The sequence below is a fragment of the Canis lupus genome, chromosome 9 (assembly GCF_003254725.2).
Source record: "Canis lupus dingo isolate Sandy chromosome 9, ASM325472v2, whole genome shotgun sequence".
Classification (NCBI taxonomy): Eukaryota; Metazoa; Chordata; class Mammalia; order Carnivora; family Canidae; genus Canis; species Canis lupus.
The window spans coordinates 56,109,071-56,124,855 of record NC_064251.1 but is presented as its reverse complement, the minus strand read 5'-3'; the positions used below and the strand labels follow the sequence as shown (position 1 = coordinate 56,124,855).

Below are 15,785 nucleotides of genomic sequence, written 5' to 3'. Positions count from 1 at the left end.
GCCCTGAACAGCCTTGATGCAGCCAAAACACTGGGTTTAAGAAGGGGACTGCATCTTCCAAGCCCACTCCTGCCCAGCCAGGGGCTCCCAAGCCTCCTGGGACTGCCAACCCCCACCTCTCCATCCCTACCCCAGTGAGCTCTGGGCCAGCAGCTCACCGCAGCTTGTGCAGCTGGACGATGACCCGGATGTGGTCGTCTGACAGGTCCATGTTGTAGAGTACAAGGGACACCAGGCTGTCTTTCCACTGGGTCAGGAAGGCCGCATCGCTCGTCTGGATGCCCGAGAGGTCCAAGGCAGCCAGGGAGTTAAGTGGCCGTAGCAGGGACTCCACAGGGACCCCATCGATCATGCGGCCCAAGTTGAGGAAGCGTAGGCGGCTAAAGCCCTCAAAGGTAAAGTCCTTGACCAGCACCTGGCAGGTGGGGTTGACGAGGCACTCGTCTTCACAGCCCCCTGGGTTCTCCTCCTCGTAGAAAATGTTTGCACAGCCGAAGAGGCTCAAGGACACCAGGGTGTGGCTAAAGCTCCTCAGCGTCTGCAGACTCTTGGCGGATAGCTTCTCGCAGTTGGTCAAGTACAGCTCTACCAGGTCCTAGCAGCAGGCACAGCTCTGTTATTGCCACAGCCTCTCCCCACCCTCCAGGCCTGGCCCCAGACCACAGGTGGGCTCGCAGAAGGGCATGCACAAGGTAGGGGAGCGCCCAATTCTTGTGCTGGAGGGGAGCGCCCCGGCCCCGGACTCACTGACTGCCTCAGGCTGGCCTCCCCATGCCCATCCCCACTAGCTGGTGACGCAGGTCTCACCTGCTTGCGGATGGCCTCCAGGTCCTGGTCCTGCACCAGGTCCTCTCGGAGATGGATCCGGGTGAGGCGGGTGCTTCGGGGGTCAGAGAAAAGGCTGAAGAAGCTCTCATGCGGCTCAAAGTTGCAGGCGGCATTGACCAGCTCCACGTACCTGGGAGGGAAGAAGGCCTGGCTAGTGGGAAGGGCCCAGGGACCCTCATCCGCAAGGCTCGGCACCAGCCCTCCTATCTCTGAAACCTTCCCTCATCACTAGTCAGTAACTTCCATCTCCATCCCCTACCCCTCTTTCTAACAGTACCTGAGTGGACCCTGATCTCCCTGCAGGTGAGACGAAGAGTGGCCCCAGGCACGAGGAGAGCAAAGTTGATGAAGGGACCTCTAATCAAGAGCAAATCCTAAACTCTTCTTCCTCAAACTGTACACATCTATTACAAACATACACGTCCATACTCCTCATCTTTAAACCAGCTTCCTTGATCAGCCCCTCCCAGGACCCTTTTTAACAGGAAGATTAAGCCAAGGGGTTTAACACTTCCAGCTGGGTATAGGACAAGCGCCCAATAAGACTCTGTTTGAGATGACAGTTGATGCAAGAATCTCGGTCTGGTGGTTTTGGAGTCAAACATTCTGGAATCTAAATCCTGGCTTGGCTGTTCATTACCTGGGCAACTTCACACAAGTCATGGAACTTTCCCAGACTTTAGTTTTTTCATTTGTAAAATGGACATAACTCTGGTCTGCAAAGCATCCAAGCAAGTACCTGATCCACCTTAAATGCTCAGAACATGCTTACAAGTTGGGCTCTGTCCTTAGATCACATAAAAGTTCCCACTTTTTTTTCTTTTCTTTTTCAGATTTATTTTATTTATGTTTTTCAGATTTATTTATTCATTTTAGAGAGAAAGTGAGCAAGCAAGGGGAGGGGCAGAGGGAGAGGGAGAGAAGCAGACTTCTTGCTGAGCATGGAGTCCAATGTGGGGCTCAAGTTCATAGTCCTGAGATCATGACCTGAGCCAAAATCAAGAGTCAGCTGCTCAATCGACTGAGCCACCCAGGCACCCCTAAAAATAAAATATTTAAAAAACAAAATAAAATAGAGGGTGCCTGGGTAGCTTAATTGAGCCCCTTGTCAGGCTCTGTACTCTGTGAGGAGTCTGCTTGGTCTCTCTCTCTCTCTCTCTCTCTCTCTCTCTCCTGCCCCTCCTGCTCATGCTCTTTCTCTCTCAAATAAATAAATAAATCTTAAGAAAAAAAATATTTTATTTTTAAATAATCTCCACCCCTAGCATGAAGCTCAAACTCATAACCCCAAGATCAAGAGTCATACGCTCCACCAACTGAGCCAGCCAGGCACCCCACAAGTTCCCACTTTTATATGCAACTGTTTGCTCTAACAATTTCCTTTCTGGGCATCCAGACTGAACTTCCTGAGGTGAGTGAAAGTGTATCCTATTGCTAGGACCCTCTAATAGTGAGGAGTCCCTTGGAGGGTCCACACAAAGATTTTCTGAATGATTTGATTCCTGGTCATGGATCCATTATTTGTTATCAGTACACACACAGGCATTTACACACATATGGATCAGCACAGAACTCCTTTGTTTATTATGCAAGTTGCTTTTAATTTTCTTTCTTTTTTTTTTTTTTGGATCTCAGTGTTTTGTTTTTCTTTTTTTTTCTTTTCTTTTTTTTTTTTTTTTATTGGTGTTCAATTTACTAACATACAGAAACTTTTAATTTTCTTTAAAAAGATTTCATTTATTTATTTGAGAGAGAGAGCAGAGCAAGTGAGAGAGAGAGCACGAGCCAGGGGGAAGGATGGGGGAGAATGAGAAGCAGGCTCCCTGCTGAGCAAGGGAGCCCATTGTGGGGCTCAATCCCAAGACCCTGGGTTCATGACCTGAGCCAAAGGCTCTGATCTCTCATAGATGTAATGCGCACTTGCAATTATATACTCAAACACACCCCGTGCTGCAGATGCCCATGTGTGTATATACCCATTCCTAAACACGCACACCCCTCCACACACATACCAACATGCACACATGTAACTTTATGGTTATGAATATACCAGTGTTCTCCTGCGCCCACTGATACCCAAGGGCATGCACACCCTGTCACTCATGTGTATCCATAGCCACATCCCCGCCTAGTGCACTTGACGGTCTCAGAGCCTCCACATTCTGTCAAGCTAAGACTCATGGCCGTGCCCCAGCCCCCCGCCTGCTCACTCATTGACAAGCCGGTCGCAGATCTCGCTGGGCAGGAAGATGTCTGGATGTAGTCGCAGAGTCTCCTTTTCCAGCAGGTAGCCCAACGTGCCATCCAGGTTGCGCAGGCAGAAGTCGGTGCAGAGGGCCATAAGGGACTCGGGGGTGTCAGACGCCATGCTGGGGGAGGCAGATGGACAGATCTAGGACAGGGGCCCCTAGGGGCAGTGGTGACTCCTCAGCACTCACAGGATCATTGGCAGAACCACAGCCTGGGAAACAAGAAGCAGCTAAGTGAGCCCCACATAAAAGTCACAACCACCGGCTGCCCTATGCCCACTCTCTAAGTAGGGAAACTGAGGAAATGTCATACTCAAATTAGCAGCTTAGCAGAAGCATGCCCCAGGGCTCCTGATTCCTTCCCTGCTCCCCTCTGCTATGCCACTAGCTATGTGTGCTTTGACCTGCAAAAAGCAAGGGGCCTTGTCTAAGCATTTTTATCCCTTCACAGTGTCTGTGGGCAGACATGCATGTGCTGGGGATTCAACGTCTGGGTGAGGATAACAGGGTCTTTCATTAACAGTGACATTGGTGTGTCCCATACTATGTAACCTAATCCATAAACAGCTGTCACTGTGTAAACATTCCATATATACCAGGGCCTTATAGACATGTTGTCACTGAATCTGTAGAGGATTAAGAATGGAGGATCCTCCCAAGAGAAGTGAAATAGATGTCCACATAAAAAATTATACATTAATGTTCACAGCAGTATTATTCATAATAGCCAGAAAGTGGAAACTCTTTCCATCAACTGATGCATGGATAAACAGAAGTGATCTATCCATATAATGGAATATTATTCAGCCATAACAGGAATGAGGTATTGACACCTGTTACAGCATGGACAGACCTTGAAAACACTGTGCTAAGTGAGAAAAACCAAACAAAAGGCCATATATTACATGATTCCATTTATATGAAATGTTCAGCCCAAATGGGTGAAGCTGTAGAGACAGAAATAGATTAGTGGCAGCCTAATAGATTAGTGGCAGCTGGGGGGTAGTGAGGAATGGAGAATGACTGCTAATGGGTAGAGTTTCTTCTGGGGTGATAAAAATGTTCGAAAATTGATTATGGTAGCAGTCACACACTCTGAATATACTAAAAATCACAGAATTATCTATGCTAAATAGGTATACTGTATGGTATAGGAACTGTAGCTCAATAAAACTGTTATTAAAAAACTAAAGTTAGGGGGTGCCTGGCCGGCTCAGTCAGAAGAGCATGTGACACTTGACTTGGGGTTGTGAGTTCGAGCCCCACCTTGGGCATAGAGACAATAGAACGAAAAAAAAAAAAGAAAGAAAAGAAAAGTCGAGGCACGTGGCTGGCTCAGTTGGTGGAGCGTGTAACTCTTGATCTTGGGGTCGTGAGTGTAGAGATTACTAAAAAAAAAAAAAAAAAAAAAAAAAAAAAAAAAGCCTTAAAAAAAAAAAAAAAAAAAAACAACAACAACCCCTAAAGTTTCCTACTATCTTCATGACCTCGAGCTAGGTAAAGATTCCTTAAATAAGACTCATAAAGGAAAAATTATAAAGCAATCTGCATTGAAGTGAAGAAACTTCTGTTCATACATACACAAAAATTAATTGAAGATGGACCACAGACCTATATGTGAAGGGTAATACAACAAGGTTTCTTAATTTTTTTTTTTTTTAATTTATGATAGGCACACAGTGAGAGAGAGAGAGAGGCAGAGACACAGGCAGAGGGAGAAGCAGGCTCCACGCACCGGGAGCCCGACGTGGGACTCGATCCCAGGTCTCCAGGATCGCGCCCTGGGCCAAAGGCAGGCGCTAAACCGCTGCACCGCTGCGCCACCCAGGGATCCCCTACAACAAGGTTTCTAGAAGAAAACATGGGAGTCTATCTTATGATTTTAGAGTAGGCAATCATTTCTTAAACAAGGTACAAAAAACCCCTAGAAACCAAAAAGAGAAATTAATTGTACTGCCTTAAAACATAACACTCCGTCCATCAGAAAATATTATTAAGAAAGAGAAAGGATAAGCCATAGACTAGAAGATATTTCCAATAATATATCCATCAAATGACTCATATTCAGTATGTATAAACATTTTCTTTTTTTTTAAAGATTTTTTTTAATTTTATTTATTTATTCATAGAGATGCAGAGAGAGAGAGAGAGAGAGAGAGAGAGAGAGAGAGAGGCAGAGACACAGGCGGAGGGAGAAGCAGGCTCCATGCAGGGAGCCTGACGTGGGATTCGATCCAGGGTCTCCAGGATCATGCCCTGGGCTGCAGGCAGCGCTAAACCGCTGCGCCACCGGGGCTGCCCTATATAAACATTTTCTACAAATCTTTTTTTTTTTTTTTTTTTTAAGATTTTGGGAATTTCTACACCCATTATGGGGCTTGAACTCACAACCCTAAGTTATATGCTCTACCGACTGAGCAAGCCGGGTGCTTCCAAATTATTTTTTCAAAAGATTTATTTATTAATTTGAGAGAGAGAGAGAGAATGTGCATGCACATTTGTGCACACACACAAGTGAGCAGGGTGAGGTGCGGAGGAAGAGGGAGAATCCCCAGCAGACTCCCCACTGAGCACAGAGCCCATCCCAGGGCTTGATCTATGAATCCTAAGGTCATGACCTGAGCTGAAATCAAGAGTCAGATGTTTAACCAACTGAACTACTCAAGCAACTCTTCCAAACTGTTTTTAAAAGGACATAGCATTCAACTAAAAAATGAGCAAAAGACATATGGACATCTAGAAAAGGACTCAGCTTCATTAGTATCAGTAAAACCACCTGAGGTACTATTTTCCATCCACCAGAATGGCTCAACTGGAAACAATCCAGGCAATAACAAGCCTGTGCTGTGGTGAAGATGGAACAATGGGATGTCACCCAAGCTGTGGGTGGGAGTGCAAACTGGTGTGGATTGACAATATAACAGAATACTGTGTGACACTATCTTCTAAAGCTGAATATGCACATATGTTCAATGTCCAGAAATTCCAAACCTAGGCATACACCCAACAGAGATACACATATACATGTTCCCCCAAAGACACAAACTAGAATGTTTAGAGAAGCATTATTCAGAATAGCCAAAACCAGAAAAGAGTCTGAATGCCCCTGACGTTAGAATGAATAATTACGGTATACTCACTAATGAAATTTCTTTTTTAAGATTTATTTATTTATGACAGACACACAGAGAGAGAGGCAGAGACACAGGCAGAAGGAGAAGCAGGCTCCACACAGGGAGCCCGATGCGGGACTCGATCCCGAGTCTCCACGATCACACTCCGGGGTGAAGGCAGCGCTAAACTGCTGGGCCATTGGGGCTGCCCCTCACCAATGAAATTAAGGGAAATAAGAACATACAAATGATTGTTAACACAACAGCTTGGATGAACCTCCCAATGTTTAGTGAAAGGAGTTAGGTACAAAAGAGCATATAACATATTACACACTGAATGAATCCATTCATGTTTTACTCCATTGAGTTAAGAAAGCAACAACAGAATAATCTGATCTATGGTAATAGAAGATAGGACTGCAGTTACTTTGTGGATTTGGCTGGGTGCTGAGAAGCTTCTAGTCCCTCATCTGAGTGCTGGATATACAGGTATGTTCACTTTGGGGATATCTGGGACCTGTATATTATGATGTGTGATTTTAAAAAATGTATAATTCAATAAAAGTTAAGAAAATTCCTGAACACCAAAGAGGTCCACAGTTAGATGGGGCCGGAGTTCATTAAGTGATGCTGAGAGTGTAGCTCCTCAGCGACAAGTGGCTGAGAGAGAATGAAAACTGAACCTTCACATTCGAAGTGAGTGAACAAGATCGAAAACAATCAACCATTTACAAAACCAAAGAAAGTAAGGAATTAATCCAAACTATCTTCCTCCCAGAGTCTATATCAGAAAGGGGAGGAGATAGGCAAAATGAATCCATGGTGTTAGAAGTCAGGGTAGCGATTCCCTTTGCAGAGAAGCAGTGATTAGAAAGTGGCAGGGGGGCCTCAGCGAAGGTATGTTCACTTGTGGAAATTCATCAGACTGTCCAGTCACCCTTTCCAGGCGTTTCCCTAGCTAGTTTGTACTTCAATAGGTTTTTTGTTTTTTTTAAGTGCAGGTTCTGTCATCAGATAAATCTATGTTTCAACCCAGTTCTACAATTCACTATAAATTACTTAAACTCTCTGGACCTCAGTTTCCTCATCTGGAAAATGGGGATAATAATCCCCACTTCACGGGGCTGCTGGAGAGCCCCATGCATGTTGGGGAAACGCTTGGTCTCACACTTTAAGAGACTAAGTACACAAGGAATAGTTATGATCCCATCTTGCAGATGAGAAAACTCAAGCTCTGTCTGAAGTGGGATTTGAACCTGGTCTCTGGATTCTCTCATGTCACCCCTTGGAAAGTTCTGAAGGAGTTCAGGGCCCAACATTGCCCCCGGCTTCCTGGAAACCGGAAGTTGAGTTGAATTTGAATCTTCTGGGCGGCTCTAAAAATCTGGTCATGGCCACAGAGCCCTGTGCCCTCTGGAGTCGCAAGCTCTAACTTCTGGTGCCACCACTTACTGATGACAGTGCTCTGAGAGCTCTGGAGTCAGGCCCACCCAGCTTCTAGTTCCAGCCCTACCACTTAAGAGCAGATGAACTTGAGCAAGTGTCTTCACCTCTCTGTGCTTCGGTTTCTTCTCTAAAAAAGAGGGGACTGTGAGAGGATAACATGGAATATTGGAGCTTAGCCTGGCACATGGTCCATGGTAAGTGCTCAATGAAAATTGGCTATTATTACAACTACTGTTATCACCATCACCATCATCATCCCCTTCTCCTGCCTCACCTGCCTTGGTCCCCAACACAGCAGGGTCTGCTCCTACCCAGTGCCAGGCCTGTGCTCTCCAGGCCTGGTCTCTTGCCACAAAGGCCTGTGGTGCCAGCTGTCCCACTGGCTGTGTGCTGCCCTTGAGGGAAGGCACAATAAACAGGCTGCCTGGGCACTGGGCACGATCTTCCTTTACCTTCATTCACTTCCAGATCTTCCCTGGGAAACAGGAGTCTGGGAAGCACCGCTGGCAGCAAAGCATACCCTGCTGGAAACTGGGTCCATGTCTTTGAGCAGTCACTCAAGGCCTCCTAAACCGCAGCCAGCCTTCTGGCCCCCTACTGTAGCCGGCCTGGCCTCCTTCATGGTACTGGCAACAGGCCCTAAGCACGGGGTCACCTTCAGACCTTTGCTCAACCTGTTTTCTTTCAACTGGGAGCATCCCAAGTCAATGCATTACCCCACTTTCTATTCTAAATACTACTCCCACCCTCAAAACACATCTGTGTCCCTCCTCCAGGAAGCATCCCCGGCCACACACACTCCAGCCCACACTCCACACCATTTTGAAGGCCCCTTCACTAGCTGCTCCGTGTATATCTCAGGCTTTAATATCAACATCACTTCCCTGCTGTGCACCCTTGACCCACTGTAACAACTAACACTTTGAACCTAATGCTGGTTTAGTTATGGGCTTCCTTGCCAGGTGGCCAGTTCCATGAAGGCAGGAACTGAGCTGTCTTGTGTGGCATCACCCTGCACTGAGCTCAGGCCACTTATTTATCTACTCAGTAGCACTGTGGGTTCAGTGGCAAGTGAAACCAGACAACGTCCTCATCCTTATGGAGCAAACGGAATCTGAGGGAGACAGACATCCACCTAATAAGCACACAAACCGCACACCATGTCACTGGGACCAATGTTCTGAAGGAGAAAGAGGCACCTGGGACTCTGAATACCTATGCCAGGGGAACTGCCCTGGACTGGGGAGTCATGGGCAGGCTTCCTTGGAAGTGACATTTCAGCTGCAACCCAAAAGATGAGTCATAGTTAACTCTGGTGGTGGGGAGAGAAGGAAAAGGCATTCCAGGAAGAAGGAATAGATGTGCACAGTCTGAAAGGTCAGAGGGTATGGGATGCTGGTACCACAGGCCCTATTCCAAGATAATTTGCTGGACAAAGGAAGTGTTGAATACCCTGTGTGGGCCTGATACATTGTAGGGTTTCAACACATGCCTGTGGAAGAGACGAGAGACTGTAGGTTGTGCCAGACATGGAACCCGGGGGACAAGGCACACTCTTGTATCCTCCCTGCCCACTGTGCCAGGATAGGGGGAGGCCCCAGTAGCCACAGAGGAACTCCCACCACTCTGAATGACAGAGTGGCACCAGGGGTTATGCCTTTTCTGCAGGATTGAGCCCAGTTACCCAGGTACCTACCAGGACCTACCCCTGCTCCCCAGGTAGAAGAAATACTACCCTTTCAGCCACTAACGTCATCCCAAACTGCTCTCCTCAAGACAAACCAGGCAGATGGTACCATCTGCTAACCACTCTTTGGTGTGAGCTGGAGGATGAAGGGGCTGTCGTCATCTTGGCACAGAGGCTGAGAGGCCTGGGGCGGCCTGCCTCTTGTGCCCCATGCAGGTCTGGCGCCTACCAGACACAGCCATCTCTACCCTCCCCATTCCCACCCGAGGGCTCCTCATTCCTGTGGCAAGCACTGGCATCTGGAATTCTGGTAACTGGCGACACAGGGAACTCAGATTATGAGAGTACACCACACAATAAGAAGAATCCTGTGTCTTACTCTATCCCTTCTCTAGCAGGTTACATCCTGAGCTCTGACATAGGGGGCAGGGAGGGCAGGCAGCAGAGAAGGCAGAAAAGAGAAGCGGTGGCCACAATCTCCACACTGGTTGCTTCCAGGTGGGATGCTGAGCCCCTCACGCTTTGGGACATATAGTTCTTATTTAACCGATGACATTCCCTAGGATCCTGTACTTGAAGCTAATTGTCATTCGTATAACAATTGTGGAACAACCTTTCCCATAGCCCATGAGCTCCTAGAGGATGGGAACCCATTCTGCTTGCAGGCTCCCGGATCCTCTGTGCCAGCCTGTGCCTAGCACGCGTTAGAATGAAGGTTTGCCTTTGCCCTGACCTCACTATAGCAGCTGAGGTATTGACTACTGACTGTTACCCCTCAGATACTGAGGTTTGCCTGAAATCACACAACTGATGACAGAGGACGCCATCCTAAACCAAACCCGTGCTTCTCATTGCACCACAGGGTCTTCCGTACATGCAGTGCAGCAGGGAGAGAAACTGCGGTCCGGAGGGAGCATGGGACCCCACCAGCGGCCCAACACCGGCTGAGAGGCTGGGGAGCCAGAAGCTTGAGCCTTGGAGCAGCGCCCACCTTGTGAAATATTAACCCAAGTGCGGGGGGGAAAATTCAAACAAATGCCCTATTTACAGAAGCTGGAAGCTTTCCAGGAGGGAGCAGATCCCAGGCCAGATATTGGGGGTTGGGAAGCTGCCATGAGGGGAGTCAGGGCAAGTGCCAGCATCTCCCAGGGGCCAGGGTGCAGGCCAGGGTTGGAAAGCATCCCAAGGGGTTGCTGGCCTCCCGAGCCTAATCTGCAAAGCAGGTGACATTAAGAAGATGCAGACATGGAATGAAGGGATGCACCTCACTGCTCACTGGTGCCACCTGGAGGCAGAGGGGCCTCGGGGATACCTGGGTTCCAAGCTTGCACTCAAACTTCATGATCACACCACACCCAGGCTGAGTACAATACTCCAAGAATTCTAAGTACTCGATATCCTTTAGGTCATTTAATTCCCTGAGCAACCACATGAAGCAGGAGTTATTAAAGCCTACAACTAACAAAAATAATAATAAAGCCTACAACTTACAAATAGGCAGCTGAGGCTCTGAGTGGCCAAGTATCTGCCACGGACTATGTATAGGTACGAGGGTCTATCTGTACTTAGCAACAGACAGACATGTATACGTTAGATGAGACTCCAGAGTGTCAAGCTTTCCATGCATGTTCTCACTAAAGGCACAAATAACTTATGAGGGACATATTATTTTGTTTTCCAGATGAACAAACCATGGTTCAAAGATGTGTGATGACCTGCCCAAGGTCCCCCAGCAGGTGCCTGGCTCTCTCTCTCATGACGCTATGGGCAGAACTATTTCTCCCCGCCTCAGGGCTTGTTTCTGCTGCTGAGGCTTCACTGACTCCTTACAGCTCTGAGTGTCCTTAGGCACTGAGCGCAGATGATCTGTTATTGCTGATAACTGTCCTATGAGCATATATCATGTTGACCCACAACTAGAAGCTTCTTAGTGGGGACACTGGTGACCCAGGGCATCTCCATGACACAGTGGGTGTGTGGCTGGTTGGGTGAAGATGAAGGAGCTTCAGCTGTTATGATGAGATCCCCAAGCAATATTTACCAGCCTCAATATTCATCAGGGTCCTTTATCAGTCAATGTGTTGCGAACGCCACCTACCTTGTAGGTTTGATGAGGAGATGCCATGAAATAATGTCCAGAAGGTGGTGACCAATCATTATGGAGTGCTCTCCTAGGAATAATGCTTGAGGAGAGCCTTCTGTTTGTTTTGGAAGGTGGAAAATCAGCTTTAGTGACTGAGCCAGATAAAGAATGTTGGTCCCAAAATAGATGACCCAACAGGGGTCCGTGAAGTGGCATTTCAGGAGTCAAGAACAGCTGAGGTACCGACAGCATTAATAATAATAACAAGAACTGGGCAGCCTCGGTGGCACAGCAGTTTAGCGCCGCCTGCAGCCCAGGGCGTGATCCTGGAGACCCGGGATAGAGTCCCACGTCAGGCTCTCTGCATGGAGCCTGCTTCTCCCTCTGCCTGTGTCTCTGCCTCTCTCTCTCTCTGCATCTCTATGAATAAATAAATAATAATCTTTAAGAAAATAATAATAAGAACTGTTCTCTACCTTTGTAGAGTGCTTTAGAGTGCTCCAAATTCTTTCACCACTTATGTCTCATTTCATCCTTCCAACAGCCTTCAGAGTTAATATACAGATGGGAAAACTGAAGCCCAGATGGGATGGAACTTGCCCAAGTTCACACAGTGAGCTAGCAGCAGAGCTGGAGCTTGAACCCAGGGCCCCAGGTGGCTAGTCCTAGGTTCTAGCCACAACAGCCGCTCGGATATGCTGGCTCTCAGCATCCAAGAGCTTTGGCTTTTCATTTTTAAATCATCAGGCCCAGTCACCCTGTTCAGTTTATGACCCAGGCCTGATGATAAAGTCCAGGCTTAAGGGGTGAGGAGGGAGATCAGCCATTATTCCACTCCCTATAAGGCAGGCTGCAAAATCTTAGCCTCTGCTGGGTACTTCTTCGATTAACACTCACCATCAGCAGATCAGCCACACATACCCCAACCACGTCTGGAACCAACATAGACCATCCTTCCCAACCTATCCTCATGTCACATTTCTGTCGGCAGTATCATTTTGTCCATTTTACATGGCAGAATGGGGATTGCTGTGCTCTTTTTAAAAAGACACTCAGAGCTGTAAGGTGTCAGTGAACCCCCACCACCTTCTACTGGCATCAAGAAATCCAAGACCAAGCTACCATCCTCCCTGTAGGATACGCAAGCATTGTTCCCACTGAGGGGTGACAGGAATCCACTGTGTCCCTCCCACCTACCCTGTTCTGCAAAATTCTACTAGCTCAGGGAGGCAGCCAGAGCTGGTGGCACCACCAGCTGGTGCTAAAAAGAAAGGCTTTGAGATAGACACATGCAAACAGTTCCTCATCACGGCTACTGCCATCATCACAACTGTTAGATACCAAGTACTTAAACCATGCTAAACAGTGTGCTAAGCACTTCAGTGCTTGATGTCTCATTAAGCCCAACAACCCTATTTTACAGATGAGGACAATGAGATGGTCCCTTGCCCAAGTTCTCACAACCAGGAAGCAGCCGCATGACCTAACTACAGTGCTCTATGGCCATCCTTTTGGTATTAATTCCATCAATGGTCACTACAAAGATAGAAAAAGAGTACTTATAACGCCAGGCCATGGCAGCCCGGGGGGCTCAGCGGTTTAGTGCCGCCTTCAGCCCAGGGCCTGATCCTGGAGACCTGGGATTGAGTCCCACGTCAGGCTCCCTGCATGGAGCCTGCTTCTCCCTCTGCCTGTCTCTCTCTCTCTCTCATGAATAAAAATTAAAAAAAAAAAATGCTGGGCCAGAGCATAATGGCTATTTGTCATCTAAGACAAATCTGTTTTCTCTGACCACCATGTTTGTACAGTTCTGACAGGGTGTTCCTTTAGATACTCAGGGACCCTGTATCACAGAGACAGCCCCTGACATTCTCCCCACCGTTATCTGGCTCCCACTCTTCCCATCCTTCACTTTGCTCCAGCTCTATTGTCCTCTTGTTGTTTCTTAAAATCATCAGATATATAACCTCAGGACCTTTGCACTTGCTGTTGAATGCTCTGTCTGTAGACAGACATGCGTGGCTTGCTCCCTCCCTCCCTTCAGATGCCACCTTATTAGAGACTTTGCTCAGATATCACCTTATTAGCAACCTTTTCTGGTCAACGTCTCCAAAAAGGTGACCCCACTCTCTGGCCCTTGTCATGGCCCTTCCTGCTTTATTCTTCTCCATGGACACTCTAAATATTACAGGTTTCTTATTTTCTGAATGAAGCAATAAACTGAAACAGAGACCCCTCACCACTGGCAACCACCTCCTGCTCTAAGCATAGCCTCCTGTAACTCTTTTCAAAGCTGCCTTCCAATACTCATTCTAACCATTTTGAACCCTGAAAAGGAACATTCTGTAGGAAAGATTATAGGGGGTGTTTTTCCCCCGTGGAGGCATGAGGCTTCCCCCCTCCGTAATGAGCCAAGCCCAATGACAGGCACAGGCAAAGACTGGAAATCTTGGACTCCTTGGGCCAAAAGAGCAGCCAAGTCAATTTCCACCCACAAAACTATAATGGCCAGCAGTCAGTTTCACTTTCAACTCACCTATCAGGCTAGGCTCCCTTGCCCCTCAGGTTTGCAACCCCAGCCCATCCCTTTCTCATCCTGCTGGATTTCCTGCACCTTGTCATCCCTTTTGGGAGCCGTTCCAGAACCCAAGCCGTCCCTGAGCTTTTAAGCATGGCTTTGGTGGAACTTAAGCTCGTCCAACAGGTAGGAGGGGCAGAGGCTGGTTCTTTAGCCCTATATCGATCCCCCATTTTGTAGGGGCATCCGACAGGGCGTCATTTTCTTTCGGGAGGAAGGGAGCTCAGTTTTAAAGGCACGTTTCTCAGACCTGGCAGCAGGGGCAGAGAAAGGAGCCCTCCCACCATTGGCCGCAATGGACCTGTGCAGTAGGTTGCAGCAGCGATGCCGAGGCGCCTGAGGCAGAAGGGAAAGGGGACGGACGCAGATAAATCCCTCCGCCCCGGGAGCGGACGGGATGCTTACTCGCTTCCTCCGCGAGGAAAGCGAGCGATGCGGCCCGGGGGAATCCGGGGCCACAGCGCCAGGGAGACAGGGCATCTCGTCAGGCTAGGGCCGGGGTCTGCGGGAGACGGGGGTCGGCGGGGCGGAGCTTGGGATCCCGGGGACTGGAGCCCCGCGTGGGAGGGGGTCGCGCCGGGGGGGACCCCGTGGCCGTTACCTTGCCCTTAGGGCTGCGGGCGGGGCTGAGGGCCGCCGGGTGCTGGCTCTGGGGCCCGGCCCCTCCCCCGATCCGGCTCCTGAGGCTCGGAGCCTGCAGCCGCCGCCGCCTCCGCTGTCAACAAACCCGGGGCGCGTCACTTCCGGGGCCGCCCCTTAGCAACAGCGAACGGGTTCCCCCGACAGGTCCCGCGGCGAACGCGGGCGGCGGCGGCCGAAGGTTCCGGGGCGCGCGCGGCGGCTCCTCTCCGGGCGGGGCCGGGGCCGGGGCTGCGGGCTGCGGAGTGTGGGTGGGCCCCGCTGGGTCCCGAGCACGCTGCTCCGGGGGCTCCCCTGCCTCGGAGGGGGGGGCCCGCTGGGGCCGGCGGACCAGGGGAGCCCGGGCAGTGGTGACGGGCGGGACGGACTCCACCTCCCGCGTCAGCGCCGACGTCTCTCTGGGCGCCCCCTGTCGCCGCCCCCCGCGCCCCGGCGAGCGTCCCCCCGCCCCCCCCCCCAGCTCCGCAGGTAGCGCTCCCACGCGGCCCCGCGCGCCCGCCTCGCCCGCTACTTAACGGGCCGCCACGTGGGGGCGTGGGAGTCGCTTGGCGCCTACGTTTCCCTGGGCCCCGGGTCCTGGGGGTCGCGCAGATCTCCCCCGCCATCCCCTGAGCGGGGTTTTCTCCCACTTAGAACTCCCCTGCTTACAACCCCTGACACGGGCCACTAGGATCACCTCTCCAGGCTCTTGTCCTCCTCCTCCGACTTGCCCTCCGTCCCATTCTCCAATCCACACAGCTTTAAAGCGTCTTTGGGTCTTTTTTTTTTTTTTTAATTGTATGCATTTATTAATGAGAGACACACACAGAGAAGCAGGTTCCATGCAGGGAGCCCGACGAGGGACTCGATCCCAGGAACCCGGGATCACACCCTGGGCCGAAGGCAGGTGCCAAACCGCTGAGCCACACAGGGATCCCATCTTTGGGTCTTTGAATGATCTTCTCTCCTATGGGCTCAAATAATCTTCCCAACTGAACGCTCTTGCTGTGTACATAGCCAACTTGCTCTTTCTTCCACCTTCTGGGCTCAGTTTAGAAGCTACTTTCTTGACATATCCGTCCCCCCCCCCCCCCGCCCCGCCAATTCTCCTTCTCCTTCCTCCTCCTCCTCCTCCTCCTCCTCCTCCTCCTCCTCCTCCTCCTCCTCTTCTTCTTCTTCTTCT

The 15,785-nt window shown here is 49.7% G+C and overlaps 1 protein-coding gene across 4 annotated transcripts in view; it reads right to left on the bottom strand.

Annotated features, from left to right (window-relative positions):
• Positions 1-14,741, bottom strand: part of ZER1 (zyg-11 related cell cycle regulator) — a 30,842-nt gene extending 16,101 nt beyond the window's left edge. For 2 of the 4 annotated variants that reach the window (XM_025475377.3, XM_025475379.3), the window contains exons 1-4: positions 14,586-14,741; positions 3,039-3,289; positions 808-958; positions 159-595 (exon numbers count right to left, since the gene is read on the bottom strand). In XM_025475377.3, coding sequence (XP_025331162.1) covers positions 159-595; positions 808-958; positions 3,039-3,196 — 746 coding nt within the window. In that variant the 5' untranslated portion in view covers positions 3,197-3,289; positions 14,586-14,741. Of the gene's footprint in view, positions 1-158; positions 596-807; positions 959-3,038; positions 3,290-11,421; positions 11,528-14,585 lie in introns of those variants that run through there. The other 2 variants (XM_049115011.1, XM_025475378.2) reach the window with 2 other exon arrangements.
• Positions 14,742-15,785: the final 1,044 nt, after the last annotated feature.